Below are 24,263 nucleotides of genomic sequence, written 5' to 3' on the forward strand. Positions count from 1 at the left end.
GGTCAATATAATGAGAACAAACTGCCATGAAATCGAAAGGAGGCTTACATGACAAGTGCCAGTCAGCATCTAACATTTCACAAAATTTGAAACAGGTTTCTATTCAAGCTCCCTATAATTATTCTATTTTTCTTCTGAGTACCTGGAACTCACCACTCGGCATGGTATTGACTATTGAACGATTCCATAAAACGAGAGCCAGTCCAACACACCAGAGTGTTGAAACGATGACCACATTTTCGTAATTTTAATTGTTCTGCTGTTTTTCGTGCAGCCACGTTTCCACAATCGGATCTCGTTCCGTTTTCTTTGTAATCTTTATCTCTTTTTCGAAAACACAAAGAAAGCAGACGACACTAATATTCTAATTAGCCCCAAACTAAAGATATCGATAGAAATGATTAAAAATCGATACATGAAGTTCATCACGAAATTGATCAGCCCCCCCAAAAAAATCCTACACAAAAAATCAAACTACAATTAAAATATCGAGATACGATAGAAACTCGTGATAATCTTCGCCAATTCATTTCATCCGCCATGGGTACTGCATGTTTTAGAATCACACATTGAATCAGAAAACCGGGCCGAGACGACAACATTTATTTCCATAATGCAGCAAAAAAAAGAGAATTTCTATGGCAATCGATTGGAATTCCACATTAAAAACCGAGATTATATGACATAACTTGTAAATGGAGGGACGACCCGGGTCTCATCGTCACGGGTGAATGTCGACGAGTACGTGGGTGTAGAGCGGCTTGAGCTGCCAATCGAGTCTCTTGTACACGAGAGTGGCCAATCCGCCGTCGGCCTTGTATCCGGTCGACGCTTGTTTGAGCAGCCGCTTGCGATCCGGATTGGGCTTGGCTTTCCGATGGGACAGCGACTTGTACCTGGTCAAAGGGATGAAGAGCGACGGCGGCTGCTGGCCGTCAAAGGCCCTAGTCACCGTCATGTTGTGGGACTTGACCCGGTTGTAAAGCTCATCGTCCTCGCCGCCCCAGCCCCAGAAGGCGTTGGAATAGCCGCCGAGGGTCCGGAAGTCGTTGGTCGACAGGGCCGTCACGCCACCGAAATGATTTCTCGCCGTCGGTCTAGAAATAATAGTAATTAAGTGTCAAATCACCCGATTTAAATTCAAATTCAATGTTACGTAATACTATACTTGTAATGGTTCAAGTAGTCGATGGAGAAGGACATTTGCCGAGGCCGGCCGTCTTGCGGGCAGGTGTAAGGATTGGCGTCGTTCTCCGGCAGCAAATCCACGTCGTGAAAGATGACACATTGGAATTTCTCCATCAGCTGTTGAGCCTCGTTGAAGCCAATGTTCATCAGCATTCCGCGGTTGAAAGGCGAATTACCGTCTGCCATGACACATTCAAAAGTTGCAAATTAGCGAAAATGATTGAAATAAAAGCAAAGAATTTGAATTGATTGATTTATACTGTCGGATTGCTCGACGACGATGATGATGTAGCTGAGCTGCTGCCTCTGCAGGAACGGGTGCATGTAGCGCAGGAAAACGGCCAAATGGTCGGCCCGGTTGCGATAAGGCACGACGATGGCGATTCGGTTGCGTGACTGACACTCGGCCGGTTCGTATTTCCCGCCGTCTCTGACTCGGTCGATTTTAATAACCGATTTTTGATGTTGCTGGTTCTTTCGGAGGACGTCCATTGCCAACGACGAAATGTTTGTCCAGCCAACTGTGATGAAATGATGAATTAGATATAGATCAATTTGAATATAGCCTAATGCAAATCCACTCTATTACTCACTCAGTTTAGGCGATGGAATGGGACACCATTCACGGGCGGAATCGGCAGGATCCAACAACGACGAGATGAACGGCCGATTAACATGACGGCTGTTGAGGAAAAGGACGTAAAACGATGCGACAACAATTATGATCCAGCAGGTTTTAATGGCGACTCGTAGACCGTGGGAGACGGTGACGACGCAACAGGCCATCGTCGCTGGCCGCTCTCAATTGTTTCGAGTCCCAGTCCCATCTCCAAGTGAACGGTGCTCTCCATATTTCTATCCGATTCGCCGCTTTTATTTCGTCTTATGGCAGTAGTGTCGCTAAGAAATCAAGGACGCCCAGCCATTAATAAATAAAGGTCCGTCCAGCACACACATCCGATCGAGTTCCTGACCTGATTATTTTCAGAGTCGCTTATTATTCTTCCTAAATAATACCGAAATTGAATTGCATTAATTTTTTTTCTAATCGAAATCTTATTACATTGAATGTTGCACGTCGATGACCGATAGGAGTCAATGTCCGAGCGAGATGACGACGCCAAAACGGACTAAAACCGGTTAGTCAACCATCATTGTTTATGCCGCCCATCCAACAGTTGGCATCGTGAATGTTTTCCGTACTTGAGTTAATACAGTGTCTACATAGCAGTGCTTGGTATTTTTCTGCATTGGAACCATAGGGCAGGGCAAGAGCTGGACAGCAGTTTTCATCTGCATATTTAAGAGTTCATCGGCTCGCCAATAATGTCAGACTTGTTTCTTTCTTTTTACTTTTGAAGGTTTTCACCTTCTTGGATTGGCACGATAGGACAGCAGCACTGCTGCGCAACGTTAGAACACAACTCGTAGTGGATGGACTCGATCGAGTCGACTTGTCGATGGTTCAACTACTGCAGCAGTTGTTGTAATAAATACGCCACGAAATTAAACTTTCCATCAAACATGTCGAGGTGTGTTGTGTCGAGATTTTGCTTCCGTCAAATTGTTTTCTGCTGCTTTTTGTGTGTCGTGTCGCTCCTATTGTTCCTCAATCAGCCCGGCAATTTGAATAACTACGTGTCGGCCGTGTTAGCAGATCCGCCCAGGACGGAACTAATGGAAATCCAGCAACTAGAGAGGCTGAATTTGTTACAGGAGAAATGCCGAAACACGACAGCGGCCAATCATCAACCGAATAAGCGAAAAATGGCGGCCATTCCTGTCCGGTTCAAAATTGAGGATCGACATCGGGTCATGTACTGCGATGTTCCCAAAGTAAAAAGAAAATAATTCCAATTTTCATCAAGTGGTGAAAATGTAATAAAACTAAATCTGATTGACAATTTCTATTAGGTGGCCAGCACGAATTTGAAGGGACTCATGTTGATTCTATCGGGACAGGTGGAGACGGACGATTTGTCGTCCATCCCGAGATTGACCATCCACGAACAAAATCCAATGCGAATTTTGAACGCCAACAATTTGAACGACACGATGAAAAACGGACTGGGCGACTTTACCAAATTCATTTTCGTCCGCCATCCGTTCGAAAGGCTCGTCTCGGCCTACCGGGACAAATTGGCCGGCAACGACGCCTTTTACAAAAAGGCCGTCGGAAGAGAAATCATCCGCAAATATCGTCAAAATCCCAATCAGCTTTCACTGGAAACGGGACACGACGTGACTTTTCCCGAATTCGTCCGTTTCATCGTCGACGAGTGGAGAAACGGACGGAAACCGCTGGACGTCCATTGGCGGCCGGTCGTCGACCTTTGCCGTCCGTGTGACATGAAATTCCATTTCATCGGGAAATTTGAAACGTTAAACCAAGACGTCAATTTCCTACTGGACAAGTTGAACGAAACTGACCTGAGTCGACTCTTTGCGGGACAGCCGACTAAGCCGAAAACGACGTCGTCTCTGTGGAAAGATTTGATGAAGCAAATCAGCCAACAACAGCTGCGTGAACTCAATCAAATGTTTGCCGACGATTTCCGGTTGTTCGGATATCCGCAATACACCGCAGAAAAATGATTCGCTTTTCTCATTGAAATTATTTGTGTAATTCGCATACATAATTGATTCTAAATATAATACGGACTATATAATAAAATTCAATCGACTGTGCTCAGCAATAATCAAATCGTGATATTATGATAGTTAATAAATCCGGCTGCTGATTTTTGGTCGACTTCTTCTTCAAGGGCAGCCACTTATATAATAAAGCTAAAATACAATGAATCAAATAAAAGTAGAAAATTGGTAGATTATTCGTGCTCTGGTTGGATACGACCTTGGCTGTAGCACCAACAACTCGAAAATCAACTTTTGACCATTTGATATTCCTCTTTGAAATTGATGTTATCGCCGACCGGTTTTCCTATTCAATGGGAGTCTAGATACTAACGTTTGAGACATGTCGAGTCTTTCATCGTCAACTGCAGTCATCACCCATGTGTACGTGGTTTCTTATTCTGATGTTTGTCGACCTCCTCCCCCCACGAAAAAAAGAGATTCTATTCAAATCCAACAGCGCCCATTTAATGGCATCTCTCCTTTTATACGTTCAACCCAACTCGCCAATTGTCATCGCCAAGGGCATCGGATGGAAAATAAAACCAGTTGGCCAGTTGCTGCTGATGCAATCAAACTCGATTCCCGCTGCTGCTGCTTCGTGTTCGCCTTTTGTTTATTTGCAATCGAATTAGTCTGCACTGTGGAGGGTTTCCGCACGAGCTTCTACCCCTCAACTGTTTCAGCATCAGTTGAATCCAATCAAATCTAAAGACATTTCATTTCATTGTGACCGTGTGCAAAATAGCAGCGCTGGAATTGATTCATTATACCTACAAATTGGTGGTGCAAATGTGGATCTTGCAACAGCAGAAATGGCGCCAGCATCCGCTCGTATCCAGCGCCATTTCCTACATCCGCCGCTCATCCGTTTTCTTCTGTTCTCTCTACTTTAGTTTCATCCTCACCGGATTCCTCATCAACATTATCACAAGTTTGGACCAGTTTTCCGTTTCATCTCTCGTTCAAATTAAATGAAACGGTTTTTAATTCTAGAAAAGTTATCAACATTTGCTAGCGATCCAGCCGGAAAAATATTAGCTCCAGCATTCCGGATTGGAACAATTGGGGAACTCTGCGAATCACATTCGCCGCTCACTGAAAAGACCATCATCTTTATCGAAACATCCGGCGGAAATTGCCTACGACCCCGCCAGGCCTGCGCCATCGAATCGGCCGCCAGGACCAATCCGGACATGAAGATCCGGGTCCACATGGCCACCAGTCCCCCACCCGGAAATCCGGAACTCGATGGCGGATACGGACTCGATGGAAATTGCCAGTCGATGGACGTTTTAAATCGACTGGACAACGTCCAAATCATCCGCGAAGATTTGACTCAACACCTTCTGGGAACTCCGCTAGAGGCGCTGCTGCGCGGCGGCAAATTTGAAAAGAGCAAATTCAGTTTCCAACATCTGAGCGACGTCGTGCGGATCGCCATGCTCCACAAATCGGGCGGCATCTACCTGGACCTGGACGTCGTCGTCCTGCGCTCCCTCGGCTGCCTGAGGAACACGGCCGGCGAGGTCCGTTCGCCCGAATACAAGGCCGGCATCGAGAACGGCGTCTTGATTTTCGACAAGGGCCACGAATTGCTCAATCAATACATGGGGCTGATGGAGCGGGAATACGATCCCCTGGGCAGGGAATCCATCGGTCCACTCGCATTCATAAAAGCCGCCAGGGATTTTTGTGGATTTGACGTTTGCGAGGGCTGCAATTTCGGCCAGCTGTGGGTCTGCCGTAATAACTGGAACATTACCGTCCTGTACCCCGAGGCTTTTTATCCGATCCCGTTTCGAAACAGGGAACGATTTTACGAGCCCAATTTCCCTCTGACTGAGCTGGACAATCTGCAGACGAGTTACGTCGTCCACGTTTACGGAGCCGGGCACGGGGCCCAAGTGGCTCCGTCCAGCCTCTACGGTTTCCTGGCTCAACGATTCTGTCCGGCCGTTTACGGGGCCAGTCATTCCAAATCTCGAAATAAACTGAAATTCTAATCACTGCGCTTTAAATCAACTATTATTACAGCAAATATCTAGTTCTAGTTCTTGAATGAAAATTCACTACGAGTCTGTTGAAAAAAAATTTTGTAATCAATGGAAACAAGAATACAAATCCTATTGAATTGATTTTTAAAAATTAATCTACGTTTCATCGAACTTGGGGTTGTCGAGGCAATGGGAGTCGTCCACGTACCACTTTTTGACATCTTTGATGGCGGATCCGTTGCTGTTGCCCAGCAGAGGTTGGCCCACTTGATAGTGAAGAGCCTGGCAGAGGTGGCAAAAGACTTGTCGATTGGTGCGGTAGAGATTGGCGACTTGATAGTGCGGCTTCCACCAGAAATACTCGGCGTACAAACGGTCGTCGGCGTCCAGCTGCTTCAAATAGTTGGCCAATTCTCTCGGCGTGAAGTCCAATGCGTTGATGAAGGAATGAGACGGGGCCAGGGCCGTGTAATTGGCGCCGCCCAGGACGACGGGCACGACATTTCTGGACATCATCTCAAAGAATTTCTCGGTGACGTAGTCGTCGCAGATGGAATTCTCGAACGACAGGTAAAACTTGTAGTCCCGCTCGATGCTGTCGTAACATTCCTGGCCGTTCTTTTCTCTTGGGCAAATGTTCCCCGTATGGAAATGAGTCAATGAAAATCACTGCAGATCAATGAAAAGCATAAACAAATCAATAGACAGTCTGAAATGTCATAGAATGTCAGTAAGAATGTCACGCAATTATCACTGGCGATGATTTTCTATGATAAATCAATTTACAAAGTCAGTAACAAATCGTTGGAAAATCAAAGATATTTCAAAAATTAGAACAGAGTCCAAAAAACTCATTGGTTTATCATTAGATCCAGAAAATGAAGTATTTTGCAGTGATTAAACTTAACTTAGTCATTGAACTAATCAATGAACATAACGTAAAAATCCATGGAATATTTTCTTTTGAAAAATTACTGATTTTCTACTGATATTTACATTTTCAGTAATTTTCAGTAAACCTTTGAATTTCTTATCATTTTATTGCCATACTTCATCGACACCTACAAATCAATAATCAGCATCTATTTATCACTAAGAAATCATTCCAATGATTAATAAATGATTGTTCAATGAGTCCCAAACGGTAATTTTGATTTTATAATGATTTTTATACAGCTTGCTATTGATTTTTATACTACTACGGCTAGCAGCCTAGCACAGTTGACAAATATCACGACAGGGATTTCCAGAATCATTGGATTTTCACTGATTATCAATGTAAATCATTAGTTATCCCGATTAATATTTTCCTGATAGTTCATTGACTTTATTGCCGATTATTACTAAATAGTGAACATAGTGAATGAATACCATTACAAATGATTTCTCAAATATCAATAAATTATCACTGAAAGGCCTTTGGAATGGTTTTCACGTTCTTCTTATGAAGAATCATTGACTTATATTATTTTGTTGCGTCGAAATCAATGATATTAAGGGTGAATTTCCATATGTAAGAAACATACGGCGTTGTCAACATGGTTAATATAGAATCGAATGTGCAACCATAGGCCAATGGTTATCGCACGCTCCTATGGATCGAAAGGTACCGTGTTCAATCCCAGATCGGGGCTTATAAAAATGAATCAATGAAAATAACTCTGAGTATGATTTCAGTTGGTATCTTCTTCATATGATGATGGTAAGACGGGTGGTAGTCTTGGTTTAACGCGAAAGCGACTCCTAGGCGAACAGCGCAATCATCGTAAATATGAAGGTAGATACCATAATTTTGAGACCTACTTTAATCGATAATATCCTAAATGACAAATGATATTTCTAGTGATAAACGAATGATTTTTTTCGGGCTCGGTTATAATTTCTATCCGCTTATTGATTTTGCAATGACAAATATTTCGTTTCTGGACTCTATCCTACTTCTAGCATTTTTCTTATATGTTATTTCACGATTTTGTGAAAGATTTTTTAATGATTATAAAAATACGAAAAATACCAAACACACCACCAACACGTTTTTCTTTTTCTTCGAAAAAAAATTTTTTTATCACAACGCCCTATATAAGATACGTATGAATTAGATACTTGAACTGACTAAATTTATCGAATGTCCAACGTCATAGGTAGTTGGTTATAGAGTCTGGCTACCACTCGATGTTGCGATGGTTCAAGTCCCGATACGGAAAATTTCAACCAATGATACAATTAATTCTAACAGATAATAGGTAAGTAAGTAAAATAAAAAAGGAGAAAAAGGGTAAGGAAAACCGACAACAGGAGTTCAAAACTGGTAGAGAAAGAAAACTAGTATAGTAAAATTTAGCTTTTGAATTTTCTAAAAAAAGTCATTGGATAAAAGCATTGAAAAATCAATCAATAAAAAAGCATTGAAAACTTCACTTTAAATCAGTCAAAAGTAAGTGAATATATGATTTGAAAATCAAAGAAAAACCATTCATTTCTCAGTGATAAATTTATGCTAAGTCAGTAATAATCATGTCCGAATTTTGATGGCGAAAATCATTGGAAAATTAATCAAGCTTATATCCTTCAATTATCAGTGATTAATCAAAGGGGCGTTTTCATACGGGATCCGCCCACCCTCGCATCCGTCGCGACTGAAAATATCCAGCGACGTCTGATTCTTTTCATTTGTCAAATGTTTCCTCAACGCTCTGACGTATCCCTGCCGGTTACTTCTCGCTTTGCAATTGGTCACCATCCAAATGGCCAATTTCGTTTTCCCTTTGGCCGGATTGACAGCCGACTGGGCCGCGCTCAGCCGCAATGTCGCCAGCTCCTCTTCCGTCTGCGGGGCGCTTTCCAGCGGAATGATTTCGCCGTATTTCAGTTGGAAAGTGGACCCCGTCCGGTAGGAGATGGTCCAGTTGAAGTAATTCTCGTATTTCTGAAGATGGTACATGTGCACCGGTGGTTCGGTAGAGAACAGAACAAACATTTGGTCCGGCCGACGATCTTTGAGAATGTACGGCCCGTTGATGGTCGGCGGATGGACGAGGAAAGCGTCGAATTGCGAGTGGGGCATCAGAGTCGAGTTGTAGGTGATGAGGCAATTGCTGACCCGACAGCCGTTGTCCACAAAGGGTTGACGGCCAATGCCGAATCGGTAGCCGTACGAATTGGGCCACAGTAAAATGTTTTTGGTTGGAATGAAATTGGTCAATTTTTCAATTTCATTCGAGAATCCCTTTAAATAACTAAAAATGATAAGCCAAAGTTGGTGCCAAATTTTAAGATAGCTAATTTGAAATTGAAATGTTTACCTTAATGTCGATATGATTGGCGGGTAGTAGCGGGTAGTTGAACGGCGAGTGCTGTAACTGGAACAGGTAGGCGCAGAAAAAGCAAAAAGACACGACGACGATGAAGTAACTCCAAGATTTAGTTGGACGATATTGGATTTTGCTGTTGCAGCTCTGCCAGCATTCATGTTGAAAACTCATCTTCGTTCCTCGCTCTGTCCGACTGGCGACTGCTAGCCACATCGACCTTCAAATGTCCACTGTAAACAGCGTATAGTAGTCCTGATTCTTTCTCGACATTTTTCTGTTGGTTTGTTCAACTCTTGAACCTGTTGGTGTCGTCAGCCGCACAGGCCGCATTATGACTCGGCCGATTCCAATCTGGAATTATCAAGGTCACTTTTTCTTATCGCGTCTCACCCACCCAAAAGAGAAAGCTGCTCCAGAAACTGGTTATTATTAAATCTAGATTTTTCCTTATTTGATAGACCATCGGCAAAGTTGATTCAATTTTCCTGAATTGGACTACATGACCCTCTTGGTCGTCCTATTAATTATTCTATATGCTGCTGTCGTTTTTGGATTTAAGCAATTGTAGGCTATATTTTTATTTTTCTCTATAGGTAACAACATAATCCGACTCGTGTCATAATAACAGTTCAAATATAGTCGTAGTAAAAACTCGTTCATTCAACAATAACTCCAGTCTGATCCGTTTTTTAATAGACGCGAATTTGGCGGCCGACATTTCTCCGGACAGGGGAATTTGAGCGATTCATTGGGTTGGCCAATTTCTCTCCATCCGACGAACACGCCGTTTTTTTCTCTGGCCGTCGGGAATGGCCGGCTGCTGTTGGACTTGATGATTTCACAGCAGTAGCTGTCGTGGGCCACCTGAATATAATTCATGAACGACATTGTTGACACGGAAAAGTATAATATAGCTAGCACATTGACAATTAAAGTCTGCTGCTGGTATACTATACCATGCTCTTCTTGGCCATCGGCTGATAGAATCTGTCCAGCAACTGCTGATCGTAGTCGTACTTGTGCAAGTGATTTTGTTTAAACATCTTCTCGGCTATGGCGGCGATTTCGGAGCGCTGTCGGCTGATTTTCACTCCCCAACAACCTGAGGAATTTTTATCATTTCAATTCATTGTTGAACGCGTGCGTCGTGAAATTGTTTAGAAAATTCAAATCTGATTATACAGCCGACGATAAAGCGACAGCGAGCAGGATGGTCTCTCATGATGTGGAAGGTTCGGTTGCTGGCCAGCCACTGGACCACGGCGTCCACTTCACGAGGGAAGACGGGACTGTCCGTGTCCCTGGACATCAACACGTCCACCATGTCATCCAACAAAGGCAACTGCACAAAAATACGTTTGCAACAACAAGTTGATGAATATTGGCCTATTAAACTGCCCAGCAGAGATGATTACCCAACGCCACGTCATGGCGAAAATGTCGGCCAACTGCCGTTCCTTGATGATTTCCGTACGTCACGTTGCAGAGATCAATGTACTGCTCACGGCTGATGGCCAAGTCTAAAACTTGGTTCAACATTCGCCAACTCTCCACGTCGTCGCTCGTCAAATTGTGGTAAATCCTCACAATCCACCCTGTGAGTAGGAGGCGAATTTCCGTTGACGAGTGAATGAATTTCTTTATAATTGCCACCTGTTTTATTTACCTGGATATCGGATTGGAATCGACCTGAGCGTCTCGGTGAAGGGTTTCAAATACTTGCGGTAGACGTAATCTCGCGAGAAATCGCCGTAAATGGAATAGCCGATGACTTTTTGGTGGGCACCCCTCAAATCAGCTGCCAAACTGCAATAACTGCTGCTGCTGCTCCGATGTGGCTGCTGCTGCTGTGGCGAGTCTTCTGCTGTTATTTCCACTGCTGGCGCAATCAGTTCCGACGGTATTAGTCTGCCGCCGCCGCTGCTCTTTACCTGATGCTGCTGCTGGAGGTACACCAGACTCACGAAAATCAACAGGAACGTGACGGCCAAGTAGCGCAAGCGAAACATGCAAGAGTTACTACTACACCAGCCCATCAAATAATAATAATAAGCCATGCTGGTTGTTTTCTGAAATGCTGGACTCGCCCAACTGGATAAACTTTAGTAGAGCAACTGATGACAATGGGTCCTCCAGCGTGTACAGGCATCAATGTCTCGCCATCTTTGACTTTTGGAGGGCTGCTGCTGGATGGGGAATTGGGCGGAGCAGTATCATCACAATTCGCCTCGGGAATTTTTGATAGGCTATCTATATAGGCCTTTGTGGACAACATATATAGGAACTGGTTTTCCTGGCCACATAGTTTATACGTACCCCTTTTGTTTATATGCCTAATGAGGACTCGAACTGGATTATCATATTCACGTCCAGCATCGTTGATCTATCAAGTTGACTCGCAAATGACTGGCAACACAATGTTGCATATGACTGAGCCAAACAAATAAACAAATGCATCAAAGCAACATAATAGTATCTGATCATAATTCATTTGAATTTCGTGGTCGTACCGGTCTATGACAATAACCAAAGGCCTCCCTTTTCATCAGAAAAACCTGTTCTTATTTTATATAGATATACGTAGATAGATATTACACAGCTCTAGACTAACTCGAGTTGCGCCATAGTAACATTCATTTTTCGAAAAATTACAAAAGGTTGAAACATTAGTTGAATGGATTATTAGGCAACGGGAAGGAGATTGAGAGTTTGTGAGCGAAGTTGTTGTACGTTGGTCCTCTCGAAGCGGCTCTTGAGGGCAAAGGACGGCACTGATTTGTAGTTGGCATTTTGGGTGTGCCAGACTAAAATCTGAAATGAATGGGGAACCAAAACCAATTTCTTATAATTAACCAATTCATTTATTTTACCGGAATTTCATAATTAAAATACCTGGGTGCAATTGTTAGCTCTGGGTTCAATATCCTCCAAAGTCAAATTCAAACTTTTGAGGAAGAAATCTTCCTGGTATCCGGCCCGGTAAGGCATCATTGCGTCAGGATTCTGATGTCATCAATCAATCAACAAAATTACACAATTTAAAAAAAAAAAATAGCACCTAATAGACTAGACCTGATGAAGCAACTGGACGTTGATGGCAAACGAGGCCATGTCGACGGCGTAGGTTCGATCTCCGACCCATCCGTCGAAAAATTCCTTGACGTGCCCAGTGTCGGGATCGACGACGGGCGAGCTGACGCCGTAAATCCCAATCAATCCCACCGGCCACATGGAGACTTTCTTGGTGTGACGCATCTCGTGGAAGAGGCGCAGGTCGTACGTGTTGTCGTCGTCTGCAAAGTAAACGACGCCCGACTGGACGTTCTCGCGGATCCAGTGGAGCGCCCGGTTGCGGTTAGACGCCCCGCGAGGCCTCGACGTGTACGGTGTACTCGAGGCATTGCCCCGGAACAGTTCCGGCATCCGACCTGTGAAATTATTAATGACATTTCCATGTTGAAACTAAAATAATAATAATGGGGTGGTTTATATTTGATACCGTGCAGGTGAGTGTGGGGGATGGCGTCGAACCGCTGGAGGAGATGAGTGACTCCGGATGAAAGCTCTTCACTGTCTTCCACCACGATCCAGTGGACGGAAGGGACCTGCGAAAGCGTTTGGGCCAGTTGAGTCAACTCGGCCAATTGGACCAGACGGCGGTACGTTGGCGTGATGACGTAAATGACGGGCAACTCAGTTTCCTCAGACTGGTTCAAAATGGTCAGCAAGTTGCTGTTGGAATTGTAGTTGTAAACGAATCCGGCCAAGCCCAGCAAAAGTACGTAGAAGAAGGCGCCAGGTTTAGAACGGACATTCGGCCATCCCCACTGGAAAATAAAACAAAATAAAACAAAAATAATAATTAATTGAATTAATTAAATAGAAATTAAAAACATTATCGATTAAATAAATGTATCTTACCATGATGGATCCGCTGGATTTTTACAAAAGAAACTAAATATCATCCACGTCCGAAGTTCACAGTGGTGCCTACTCAATTGATAGGCTCGTCTGCTGCTCTGTGTTCACAAAGGGCTGAGAAACCAGTTTGACATTTTTGGTTCTGTAATGTGGGCATAGGAATAAGAATTTTCAAGGTGACCATTTAATCAAAAAGGCAATTTCGAAACCTGCTCTGCTCATCTTCGCTTTCACCTTCTCTCTGGCAACCGTCCCTGATGGCCAGCACAGTCGCCATAGTGGGCTTCAGAAGCGGATGCAAGTTGAGTTTGATTCGGCTAGAAAATGACGAGAAGACGGCCCGTTATTCTTCTCTTTTTGACAATCGTTTTGACTTTGATTTTCTTCATTTATTCGCCACCAATCAATTCCTATCAAGGAATATTTACCTGCGATACAGGTAAGACTAAATGAATGATTTTTGAGATATTTAATTCATTTGGATTTTCACCTGATAGAGTCTGTGAATTCGATGGCGGCCATACAACAGGACGACCCGTGCATTTTGAATTTAATCCGCAGCCAATTTCTGCATCCGCCGTCGACGGTAAAGAACCTCAAACTTGACCCGCCTATCGTCGAAAATCCTTCCATGGGACAAGCTCAGAGTATCCTGGAAATATTGAAAAATCAGGTAATTAATAAGCCCCAAAAGTGATTAAACTAAATTAATGACGTGACGTATATTACAAAAGGAAAAGGGATTCTTTATCGAATGCGGAGCTCTGGACGGCCAGGTGCGTTCCAACACTTTGTTCATGGAACAACATTTGGGTTGGCAAGGAATTCTCATCGAAGCTGATCCTAAGAATTACCAGAAATTATTGGAGAAGAACCGACGTGCCTGGTCCGTTCCGGCCTGTCTCAGTACGTCACCCAGTCCAAAGTAATGCATACCTATTTAAAATCAATTCATTATTTCTGCAACGATTGAAATGGGGTTTTGAATTTTTAAAAAAAGGACGGTGGCGTTCAAACAGGCGTTCAACATGGGCCGCATTTCCCAGGCTAAACCAGGACCCGACAGCGTCCAGGTCCAATGTTTCCCGTTGTTTTCCATCCTGTCGGCTCTCAACCGAACCCAAGTCGATTATTTCAGTTTGGACATTGAAGGTGACGAATTGGCCGTCCTGAAAACTATTCCGTGGGATCGTGTCGACATCAAAGTATACAAATCAATTATCTATATTCTATACTGAGATAAGCATGATTATCAAGTTTATTACTTACTATTATTAGACGTTGTCGGTGGAGTTCATCCACGGCCGAGAAGGAAAAGAGACCCTGAAAAAGTACATGGAACAGCAGGGATACCAAGTCGTCAAAACGATAACACACTGGAACATGTTGGCCAACGATTTTATTTTCAAAAAGATCTCCTAATACTATTTAATTTATAGTCCTAGAGAAGCACTTGAAATACACTCCGAGTCTGATTATCAATACACACTGTGTGTCGTCTGTCGTGAAGAATGTGACTGACGAATGTGATTGCAGTGATTGCGATTTTTGGTTTTCCTAATCGATTGCTTAGAAGTAGGATATCGATTGGTTTTCTGCTTTTCATTTACATCTGACTTTCATCTTTCAAAAATCAAGAAAAGTAATTTAAGTTTAAAAAATTAAATGAGGGAAAGTTAAACAGAAAAGAATGTCGAAATTCAGCTGAAGGTTAAATACAATTTTAAAAAATGCTTAAATATAGTATATAGTTAAGTATTTCGTGATTACAATCTATCTGATGGGGAGCAATCGCGTGTCGACAAGCTATAAAACGTGGTAAACACCACATTATCTATTTGCTCTTTGCTTTAAGAGAATATAAAGTTAAAACTTTTTTAAAATTTGAAATCCATTCAGCAATCTGAATCACGAAACCACATATGTAGGTTGTATGTGGGCAAATCAATCTAGTGCTGTTCCTGAAGGAAGATATATCATTTCAATATTGGAAAATGTGGTAATGATAGCATATACAATCTTCCATGCAGGTTTATTTTTATTCTTGCTTCAGTATTAGTCGAAACATATTATTTGCTTATGTAACTTTATAAATACTAGACGACAAACTTTTGTTTAAAAATTTTAGATTGTTGAATTATTCACAAATGTTTCAACTAAAAAAAGGAAAGAAGAGTGCAACTAAAACCTGTCGCCACCTGTCACCTCCTCGTATACTCAACGGCCTATTAAAAAGCGAACGGTCGATGCCCCAACATTTTTGACATCCAGAGTCGTTTTCCATCGAAAAGAAAAACGAATGTCACTAGCAGATGACAAACCGGTTAGTTTGGTTTTACTTTTCAGTTTTAATGGAAATGAAAGCGTTCAATTCAAGGGCAGGACACGACTATCTGAACAACTAGAAAAGGAAAGCATAACTGGTTCGTCATTTTTAATCAGGCGAACAATGAAACGACTTGTTGGGGTTCCTCGAGTGACTTTATCATCAAATAGTGACTAAGAATTTAAAAAATATTTAGTCTCTAATAAAGGACTAGACTGAAGGGGTTTAATTAAGTATAAAACCGGAGTAGCTCGTGTGATTTGCCCTAGTGATGGTATGACGATGGTTAATATAAAATGTTGCAATCAAATTAATGATAATCAAAGGATCCAGCACCCTCGCACGGTCTGCGCAGTTTAAATGGTAGACGTGACTACGATCCCGCGGACTAAATTTTAATTTGTCTTTTCTTTATTCTCTATGTTTATTTAGAGCAGTTGGCCTTGGCAGCAAGTCGACAAGGGACTTGACCGGAGGGAGAAATTTAACCCCAATAATGTCAAACCACTTTTTTCTATGGGAGAAAGTAGGCCTAGGCATAGGTATAACTGGTAACCGAGCAGTCGTGAGTATCAGGAATAAAGAAAGGCGTGACTTTGAATACAAACTGGGAGCAGGAAAGAAAATCTCAAGTTGATGATTCCGGCAGTTGCCTACTGAATATCCCGCCGTAATAATTTGTTGTTTCGTCTTTCCGCCAATGATGACGAATACTAGTAAAGTTGTGAAAATGTTTCAAAGAAGATTCGTGTTTGGCACTTTCAGGGGACTTTTCGTCGGTTTCGTGTTGGGCATTTTGGCCGCCCAATTGATGGTCATCTCCATTCCGCTTCATCAAGTGGACACTAGGGCCATCATCAAACAATCCGGCTTGATTGAATTCATCCAAAAGGTTGAAGACTTGGATTTTTTCCAGGAAACTAAAGTTGAGACAACCACAACAGCTCACACAACAGCAGGTGATGAAAGGACAACAACTGGACCGGACGAAAAGAAAAGGACGACGAGACGGGATCGAATTCTCTGCTGGGTGGCCACATCGCCCAAAACCCATTCCAGGGCCCAACTGGTCAGAGAAACGTGGGGCAAACGTTGCGACAAGTTGCTCTTTATGAGTTCCAAACAAGGTAATAATAGTTTCATAAAATCTACTTTTGAAATGATAAGTTGAATCGATTGTAATAAATAAAAATGTCAGATGAGAAACTACCGGATGCCATCGTCCTGCCCGTCAACGACACGTACGGAAATCTGTGGGGCAAGACCCAGGAGGCCTTTCGGTACATTTACGAGCACCACCTGGACGAAGCTGATTGGTTCTACAAGGCCGACGACGACACGTACGCCGTGATGGAAAACATGCGCCACTTACTTTTGAATTTCAACGCCTCGACGCCCATCCATTTGGGGTTCAAGTACAAAAATCCCGAAGTCACTCAGGGATTTCACTCGGGCGGGCCGGGGTACATCCTGACGAGAGAGGCCGTCCGCCGATTCGTCGAAATTGGACTCGGCCACAATAACGTGACGAAATCAGCCAACGAAACTCGCCCCGCTGCTGCTGCTGCTGCTCTGGGCGGTTCGAATCGTTTGTGCGTGACCGGTCACGCCGGACTGGAGGATTTCAACATTGGTATACAATTCTAATCTAAAAAATGCGTGGAGGAGACATAAGGTTATTTGGTGTCAATTGGAATTGCATATAAATGTAGGGAAATGTCTTGCCAAGTTAGACGTGACAACTGGTGATTCCCGGGACGAGAAGGAGATGGAACGTTTCCTGCCGTGGAGTCTGGAGGACATGATTTGCGGCCATTTAAAGTTCCCAGGTTCTTGGTTCCTTCGCGATTGGTCGTTCTATCCCCTCAAAAAGGTGTGTCACCCTAATAAAATATAGTCACATTTTATTGAATTAATGCGGATTATTATTGACAGGACATGGAATGCTGTTCGCCTTACGCCGTCTCCTTCCATTACGTCAAGGATTATCAGCTGAAAATCTACGAGTATCTCATCTACGGCCTACGTCTTCATTCATAGTTTTTAAACGATTTAAAGCTAGATTTCCAAATAAATGAATTAATTGATTAATACCACAGTTTTGTTGGACAGTTGTTGTAGTGTTGATTTCGACTGCTAGGTGGTTCTCAATGATGGGGAGACAAACCAACTTGTTTTTAATTCAATTCAAACGAGTGGATGGTGGAACGAAATGCTGGTCAGTGAGCCCAAAACCGGTTGGCCGTGAACAAAGAGTTCGCTGCCCGCCGATGGACTCTTTTGCCCAGCACCAGCATCTTCATTCCCTTTTGTGGCCGATTACAAGAGGACGATGGTCAGAATTGATCTGCTGTTGCCTCGTCGTCCGAGTCGATTGACTTTCAATTTCAGCAGGATCGCCAGGATTAAAATGTTCCGTTTGGCTCATTGCGTCCGGTTGTTTCTCTGCGCTGTCGTCATCATCTCCGTCGCTTCCATCCTCTTCATCCATCACGGCAACGATTTAGACCAAGAAGAAATCGACGCCAAATTGAGTAAGTTGATTTTTAATTCAATTGGCTGAAATATTTAATTAAAATTATAAAATTCAAGGGCAATTTGCTCCGGGACAAATTGGCGAATTGTGCCGGGAGGACGGCGGAGGAGAAAAGCGGATCATTTTCATCGAAACTTCCGGCGAAAAATGTTTGAGACCCCGCCAGGCCTGCGCTGTCGAGTCGGCGGCCAGGACCAACCCGGACATGAGCATCTACCTGTACATGGCGACGGAACGGCCTCCGGGCAATCCGGAAGCCGATAAAGGTGAAGGATTACAGCGCGACTGCAAAACGATGGAAGTGCTGGAATCGCTGGCCAACGTCTACGTCATGCGGAGTGACTTGCCCAAACATTTGGTCGACACTCCGCTGGAGTCGCTCTACTTTGGCGGCAAATTAAAAGGCAGCGACTACGCCTTCCAGCACCTGAGCGACGCCCTGCGGGTGGCCCTGCTCTACAAGCACGGAGGCATCTACCTGGACCTGGACGTGGTGGTCCTGCGCTCTCTGCGCTGTTTGAGGAACACGGCCGGCCACACGTTCATCCTGGGCGAGTCGTCGATCGAAAACGGATTCATGGCCTTTGATCGAGGCCACAAGCTCCTGAAATTCTTTATGCGCTGGATGCAGCGGTCGTACAAGCCCAATGAGCGGTCCGTCATTGGTCCCAACGGGTTGAGCCGGGCCTTCCAGATGCTGTGCAACCATCCGTCCAAAGTCATCAGCGATTCCGTCTACGATTTCAAGTGCCACGACGGTGTGGAGATTCGATTGCACAACAAGACGGCCTTCCACCCCATCACCTATTTCGAGCAGAATCGATTCTACGAGGAGAATTTCGACGAGGAGGAACTGGACACGTTCAGTCAGAGTTATTCGGTTCATGTGTACGGGTCGGGACACGGGGCCCATGTACCCCAAACGAGTCTCTTTGCTTTCATGGCCAACCAGTTTTGCCCGTCGACCTATCAGTTTCACTTGCAGGGTCTCTACGTTTTCTAAATGTTTTTTTGGATTTCTCCCATTTCTATATGTAAAGCATTCAAGTCTATTTTATAAATAAATCGTGTTAATATTAACTCTCAATTCTCTCATATTTGTGTGTCTAATTCTAATCAGATTTGATGTAATGACGATGGAATAATCCAGTTGAAAAAATGAGGTTTACTTGACGTTTGGTGATTGCCAAAGGCCAAATCAAACCAGTTTGGCATACGTACAAGGGAATGTGGTGTAACAACAATTCGGTCGTTGCTACTTGTCAATTGTTATTCGAGCGCCAGATGGGTTGACATCATCCAGCGCCATTTATGAAATCGTAAGAGATTGGAATGCGCATAAGCATCATCTGTTCCCATCACCTGTTTCCAATGCAAATCTCTCCAGTTCATCTCAAAGGCGTCGAAAATCAATCAAATCAAGTGCAATAACCTCTCAAAAATATAATTACACAACGACAGTTAAACGATGATGGGAAAAAGGAGTGACGTGACTGGCGTGTTGCCTAATAATTGCCCAGTCACACATGTAAATCGGTCGACTTGTAGTCTGAGCTGAACAGCGCAATTCCTCATTCCTTGGCTGCTGGTTCATTATATAAGGATTCGCTCCCGACAACACCCTTGGAGCCAATGGACGGAAGCCAATGGAAATCAGATGATGAACCAACTCTGCAATTGGCTATTCCCATCATTTCCCATCAAAAGCACGTTGTTTCTTTGGTCTATAACGATTTGAAAGTCAAATTCTAGATGAATCTATACGCATAATAATTCTATAGTTATCCGATGCCATGTCTAACTGTACCCAACGGCAATGAGAAGCAACAAATGCTGTTGCATCTAATACAACATTAGACTGTATTACTGTGTACCTGTCGGCGTGAATGGGAGCGATGCTATCGCGTGACTTGCACAGCCAATTCTCGTTATCCTCTCATTGCTCATTCATATTATTGCTGCGGGGATATTGGACGAGATGATGAGACAATCTGAAGAAGATAATTACGAGGTGCAATGTACCTATTATAGAGATCAAATGCACCGCGAGATGAGATGTGCATAAACAAAACGGAGGCGTCGCAATCAACAAAAGGTGCAATCACCAGAAAATGAAGAAACAAATGTACACGTGTGAAACTGGCGATAGTTTGTGATGGATCGATGCGCTGAATGTGTCGAGCCGTTATGCAATGGCCAACAATTCGTTGTCAGCCCCTACGGCTCGGGTGGGGTTAATTCCAAAATGTGTTAACAACAACATCTGCTGAAGCTGCTCTTTTCTTGCACGCATCAGCAATCAAGTTATTTATCATTACGAAACAAGTTTAACCTCCACTTAACCTGTTGACGGACGGACAGCAGGCGCCGGCCTTTGGAAAATGATTGACGTTCGTGGCTTTATGATTATTATACAAGGACCGGTGTTACATATTCATTTCTTTATCCATGTTTTTTTTGTTCAAAAATTCCAATTAAAACATTAACCGAAGAAAACATAAAAACAGGATTATTATATAGAGGACCAGTTTCTGATTCGACACGAATCCTTTTGATTTTAAAATTTTTTTCCAATTTCTCCATTTTGATTAAAAGAATAAAAATGAAAAGAAATTGTTTTTCCAGCCCCTCGTTGGAGAAAGTTGTCGTTTTGTTTGTCAAGGGCAACGGGTGTGATACAAAAAAGAAAATAAAAAAACCAGTTTCTGATGGCTGATGGACCCCGTGATGAAATCACGAAAAGTCTCTCTCCCTCTCGGCCGGTTTCTTCCCTTTTTTTTCGTTTAGTTTTAGTTTAATCTTTTCTACTCGCACATCCAGGTGGATTTCACCTCCGTCCAGCAGCAACAGCCGCCGAGGTCGACGTCAATATTAGGCGAACGTTGTCATGTTGAGGCGAATCGGTTTGAAGCAAACCATTGCGATGGCAGCAGCGTCCGGCTCCTATTACTGGCGGACATTTCTTTGGCCATTCTCGCAGTCTCAGCAGCAGCAATGGCGTTCGCTTTTATCCAGCGCCATTTCCTACTTCCGGCCCTTGTTCTTTTTCTTATTTTCCCTCTACTTCACTTTCAGCCTCACCGCATCAATCGTTATCAACATTGCCACAAGTTTGACTCACTTTTCCATCTCTCGTTTGAATTTCAAATTCATTTCTTCATTTCTATTAGGCCAATATTCACCAATTGCTAGCGATCCAGCAATGGCTCCTGCATTCCGGATTGGAACAATTGGGGAACTCTGCGAATCAAATTCGCCAGTCACTGAAAAGACCATCATCTTTATCGAAACTTCCGGCGGAAATTGCCTGCGACCCCGCCAGGCCTGCGCCATCGAATCGGCCGCCAGGACCAATCCGGACATGAAGATCCGAGTCCACATGGCCACCAGTCCCCCACCCGGAAATCCGGAACTCGATGGCGGATACGGACTCGATGGAAACTGCCAGTCGATGGACGTTTTAAATCGACTGGACAACGTCCAAATCATCCGCGAAGATTTAACTCGACACCTTCTGGGAACTCCGCTAGAGGCGCTGCTGCGCGGCGGCAAATTTGAAAAGAGCAAATTCAGTTTCCAACATCTGAGCGACGTCGTGCGGATCGCCATGCTCCACAAATCGGGCGGCATCTACCTGGACCTGGACGTCGTCGTCCTGCGCTCCCTCGGCTGCCTGAGGAACACGGCCGGCGAGGTCCGTTCGCCCGAATACAAGGCCGGCATCGAGAACGGCGTCTTGATTTTCGACAAGGGCCACGAATTGCTCAATCAATACATGCGGCTGATGGAGCGGGAATACGATCCCCTGGGCAGGGAATCCATCGGACCACTCGCATTCATAAAAGCCGCCAGCGAATTTTGCGGATTCGGCGGATGTGAGGGCTGCGATTTCGGCCATCGGTTCGACTGCGGCGACAACTGGAACCTTACCGTCTTGTACACTGAGGCTTTTTATCCAATTCCGTTTCGGAACAGGGAACGATTTTACGAGCCCAATTTCCCTCTGATTGAGCTGGACAATCTGCAGACGAGTTACGTCGTCCACGTTTACGGGGCCGGGCACGGGGCCCAAGTGGCTCCGTCCAGCCTCTACGGTTTTCTGGCTCAACGATTCTGTCCGGCCGTTTACTTGGCCAGTTACTCTACATCTCGTAATAAATTTGAATTTTAATGTACCCAAGAATTATTCAAACTTGTCGTGTATTCATTGCCATTGAAATTTTTTTCAAAAAATGCCTTTAAATTTCCCGCGCTTTCTATCCTATTGAAAATTCCAGTATCCGCGCCACGCAATTTAGCCAAAGAGTAATCAAACACCACATGACTGGGGGGGAAATGTAGACAAACGCTTATTACAACACACAATAAATGTCATTTTAGATCAATGCTGTAATCATTTCTTCTTTTCCATTATTTGAATAAATTGGGCGGGACGAAAAATCAAAATCCCAGGGGGATGTTGGTCTCTTTGGTCAACTGCCAGACGGACGGGCAGTACTGGCGGGCCAGTCGCGAGTAGAGCGAGTTGGGATGAACTTTGCGGCCCCAACTGGACAAGTAGACGTGAGTCAAATAGGCCCGTTCCATTTTCTGCAGGTCCAACCCGGGCCAAGTGGTCGAGTAGAAATGGCCCAGTTCGTAATGTCTCACTGGGAAAAATGAATCGGGATGGAAGAGCGTCAAATTGGAATTGTCCAGGCATCGATGCAATCCCGATTTGAAAAGCGGATCATTAATGTGACAAAAGAGTTTGAAGGCCTTGCCAAAGGCCGGCGGGCCCAGGCTGACCCGTTTGTTGGGGTCGTACGTCTGCATCAGATAGCGGATGAGAAAAGACAAGAACGGATGATTGGCATCCATCACCATGATGCCGTTCTCGATGTTGGGATGCTCTTCCAGGTAGGAGAATCCATTGCGGAGGCAATGCAGCGGCCGGAAGACGATATTGTCAAAGTCCAGGTAGTATCCGCCGTGTTGTTGCAACAACAGCAGCCGGATGGCGTCGCTGATTTGGACCACCGACCAGTGACTCGAGTGGAAATTGCCGCCGGCCACCAACGGCCGGAAGAGACTGTCGGCCAGCACTTGCGTGAAATTCTGCCGGACCATTTGGACGTTTGAGGAAAAGTCCTGGGCCAGCAGCATGTCGTTGAAGGCGCAGGATCGGACCCGACCGGGTCGTCGGAGTAGATCGTCCCATCCGGGCGGACCGATCCTGTGCGTGTTGAGGTAAACTTTGACGTGCATGCCGGGATTGGCCCTGGCGGCCGATTCAACGCCGCAGGCTTGGCGTGGAGTCAGACATTCACGTCCGGTACTTTCGATGAAATTGATTCGTTCCGTGTCCGCACCTTCACCACCAGCGCCACCTCCGGGTCGGAACGCTGCCGGGCAAAGTGATTCGGGTCCAGGCACTTTGAATGGCCGACTGAGTGGCTCATTGGCGAACTGGACGGACCAATCGACCGACATCGAGTCCTCTAGCAGCGATTCCATTCCTGACGTAATATATAGAATTAATTGTTATAGTTGATTTTTAAAAAAGGATTCTAAATAATATGTACCTGTCAAGACGGCCAGGAGGAAGCCCAGGCAGATTCCCAGGGCCAGTTGAATGCGCCATCTAGGCACGTACCTGTTGCGATAGTAAAACGGAAAGTGTTGTTTAGTCCTGTTGTTGCAGCTGATGTTGGTGACAATTTTGCTCAACTTCATTTTCCAATTGCGCAACATGTCGCAGCATCTGGACATTGATGGGCAGGAGCCAGACAAAAACAAACAAACGAGCGACGACGACGACAATCACAACCAGCGGTATCACAATGGGCTGGCCAACAAACTCGAAAATGCTGGACAGTCTCAGTTTGTAGCACACAGCAGCAAGGGCTAATGTTGCTGGCCCTGGAATTGTTTCGGTGATGGACGCCAGAGGCAGAGTTGAATTACTCACGGTCGAATTGCGGGAGTCAGTTGTTGATTGGACAGCACCGAGACTCTCGTTACAGTCAGTCTCCGCCCCCCTTTCATTTCTTTTGGAATGTTTTTTCTGTCCGTCTATATAGCCGTCGGCCATTGAATTGAATCAACATGCAAATGAAGTTGTTGTTGTTACATTCAGAGTCAAAACCGGCTGAACCCATTGCACTTGTCAATCGACTGCTGTTGTTGCTGCGGTGAATATAAGACACATTTCAACATCTCTAACGGTTATTGCTTGCGTGTGTACAGCATGCGACGATTGACTTGGGGTACAAATACAAAATGATTGGAGGTCAGGAGCAGCAGCAGCAGCCAATTTGGAAAATATGTCATTTCCTTGATTCGATGTTATAAATTTTATAAATTTTGGA

At 44.3% G+C, this 24,263-nt stretch overlaps 6 protein-coding genes across 12 annotated transcripts; 3 read left to right on the forward strand and 3 right to left on the reverse strand.

The window, feature by feature from the left end:
- Positions 1-587: 587 nt before the first annotated feature.
- Positions 588-2,318, reverse strand: LOC124326328 (beta-1,4-galactosyltransferase 3-like). Its single transcript, XM_046785086.1, has 5 exons — positions 2,252-2,318; positions 1,782-2,194; positions 1,449-1,709; positions 1,169-1,367; positions 588-1,097 (listed from the first exon to the last, which is right to left on the reverse strand). Exons 2-5 carry the CDS (start codon positions 1,972-1,974, stop codon positions 722-724), a joined length of 1,029 nt encoding a protein of 342 aa, XP_046641042.1. The 5' UTR covers positions 1,975-2,194; positions 2,252-2,318; the 3' UTR covers positions 588-721.
- Positions 2,319-2,448: 130 nt separating this feature from the next.
- Positions 2,449-3,933, forward strand: LOC124326301 (carbohydrate sulfotransferase 11-like). Its single transcript, XM_046785045.1, has 2 exons — positions 2,449-3,024; positions 3,103-3,933. The coding sequence occupies exons 1-2, from the start codon at positions 2,623-2,625 to the stop codon at positions 3,781-3,783; spliced, it is 1,083 nt and encodes a 360-aa protein (XP_046641001.1). The 5' UTR covers positions 2,449-2,622; the 3' UTR covers positions 3,784-3,933.
- A 194-nt stretch (positions 3,934-4,127) lies between these two features.
- Positions 4,128-22,298, forward strand: LOC124326243 (lactosylceramide 4-alpha-galactosyltransferase-like). Of its 3 annotated transcripts, none has more exons than XM_046784963.1 (2): positions 4,128-4,756; positions 21,084-22,298. In XM_046784963.1, exons 1-2 carry the CDS (start codon positions 4,615-4,617, stop codon positions 22,082-22,084), a joined length of 1,143 nt encoding a protein of 380 aa, XP_046640919.1. In that variant the 5' UTR covers positions 4,128-4,614; the 3' UTR covers positions 22,085-22,298. The 3 variants fall into 3 exon arrangements, with proteins under 3 accessions (XP_046640919.1, XP_046640918.1, XP_046640917.1); XM_046784962.1 differs by lacking the exon at positions 21,084-22,298 and adding an exon at positions 4,819-5,850 and having other exon boundaries at positions 4,150-4,756; XM_046784961.1 differs by lacking the exon at positions 4,128-4,756 and adding an exon at positions 20,713-21,023.
- LOC124326380 (galactosylgalactosylxylosylprotein 3-beta-glucuronosyltransferase S-like) lies at positions 11,787-14,600 on the reverse strand. Of its 5 annotated transcripts, XM_046785169.1 has the most exons (10): positions 14,321-14,600; positions 13,988-14,227; positions 13,781-13,894; positions 13,542-13,703; positions 13,261-13,479; positions 13,052-13,193; positions 12,630-12,957; positions 12,203-12,558; positions 12,023-12,133; positions 11,787-11,941 (listed from the first exon to the last, which is right to left on the reverse strand). In XM_046785169.1, exons 6-10 carry the CDS (start codon positions 13,052-13,054, stop codon positions 11,813-11,815), a joined length of 927 nt encoding a protein of 308 aa, XP_046641125.1. In that variant the 5' UTR covers positions 13,055-13,193; positions 13,261-13,479; positions 13,542-13,703; positions 13,781-13,894; positions 13,988-14,227; positions 14,321-14,600; the 3' UTR covers positions 11,787-11,812. The 5 variants fall into 5 exon arrangements, with proteins under 5 accessions (XP_046641125.1, XP_046641123.1, XP_046641126.1 ...); XM_046785167.1 differs by lacking the exon at positions 13,781-13,894 and having other exon boundaries at positions 13,906-14,227; XM_046785170.1 differs by having other exon boundaries at positions 13,261-13,368; positions 13,781-14,227.
- Positions 17,589-18,990, forward strand: LOC124326267 (lactosylceramide 4-alpha-galactosyltransferase-like). Its single transcript, XM_046784996.1, has 2 exons — positions 17,589-17,911; positions 17,970-18,990. Exons 1-2 carry the CDS (start codon positions 17,710-17,712, stop codon positions 18,914-18,916), a joined length of 1,149 nt encoding a protein of 382 aa, XP_046640952.1. The 5' UTR covers positions 17,589-17,709; the 3' UTR covers positions 18,917-18,990.
- On the reverse strand, positions 22,097-24,047 carry LOC124326237 (alpha-1,4-N-acetylglucosaminyltransferase-like). Its single transcript, XM_046784952.1, has 2 exons — positions 23,478-24,047; positions 22,097-23,411 (listed from the first exon to the last, which is right to left on the reverse strand). Exons 1-2 carry the CDS (start codon positions 23,662-23,664, stop codon positions 22,354-22,356), a joined length of 1,245 nt encoding a protein of 414 aa, XP_046640908.1. The 5' UTR covers positions 23,665-24,047; the 3' UTR covers positions 22,097-22,353.
- Positions 24,048-24,263: the final 216 nt, after the last annotated feature.

The sequence above is a fragment of the Daphnia pulicaria genome, chromosome 2 (genome assembly GCF_021234035.1).
Source record: "Daphnia pulicaria isolate SC F1-1A chromosome 2, SC_F0-13Bv2, whole genome shotgun sequence".
Classification (NCBI taxonomy): Eukaryota; Metazoa; Arthropoda; class Branchiopoda; order Diplostraca; family Daphniidae; genus Daphnia; species Daphnia pulicaria.

Coding starts and splice junctions, on each gene's coding strand:
- LOC124326380 (XM_046785169.1), bottom strand. Junction 12,134..12,202: donor ACGTCCAGTTGCTTCATCAG/GTCTAGTCTATT, acceptor TGATGACATCAG/AATCCTGACGCAATGATGCC. Junction 11,942..12,022: donor GAGCTAACAATTGCACCCAG/GTATTTTAATTA, acceptor CATTCATTTCAG/ATTTTAGTCTGGCACACCCA.
- LOC124326267 (XM_046784996.1), top strand. CDS start 17,710: ATGGTCAGAATTGATCTGCTGTTGCCTCGTCGTCCGAGTCGATTGACT. Junction 17,912..17,969: donor AGAAATCGACGCCAAATTGA/GTAAGTTGATTT, acceptor ATAAAATTCAAG/GGCAATTTGCTCCGGGACAA.
- LOC124326237 (XM_046784952.1), bottom strand. CDS start 23,664: ATGTCCAGATGCTGCGACATGTTGCGCAATTGGAAAATGAAGTTGAGC. Junction 23,412..23,477: donor CCTCCTGGCCGTCTTGACAG/GTACATATTATT, acceptor ATATTACGTCAG/GAATGGAATCGCTGCTAGAG.
- LOC124326301 (XM_046785045.1), top strand. CDS start 2,623: ATGGACTCGATCGAGTCGACTTGTCGATGGTTCAACTACTGCAGCAGT. Junction 3,025..3,102: donor TGTACTGCGATGTTCCCAAA/GTAAAAAGAAAA, acceptor AATTTCTATTAG/GTGGCCAGCACGAATTTGAA.
- LOC124326243 (XM_046784961.1), top strand. CDS start 20,801: ATGTTGAGGCGAATCGGTTTGAAGCAAACCATTGCGATGGCAGCAGCG. Junction 21,024..21,083: donor CGTTATCAACATTGCCACAA/GTTTGACTCACT, acceptor CATTTCTATTAG/GCCAATATTCACCAATTGCT.
- LOC124326328 (XM_046785086.1), bottom strand. CDS start 1,974: ATGGCCTGTTGCGTCGTCACCGTCTCCCACGGTCTACGAGTCGCCATT. Junction 1,368..1,448: donor CGTCGTCGAGCAATCCGACA/GTATAAATCAAT, acceptor GTGTCATGGCAG/ACGGTAATTCGCCTTTCAAC. Junction 1,098..1,168: donor GACTACTTGAACCATTACAA/GTATAGTATTAC, acceptor TATTATTTCTAG/ACCGACGGCGAGAAATCATT.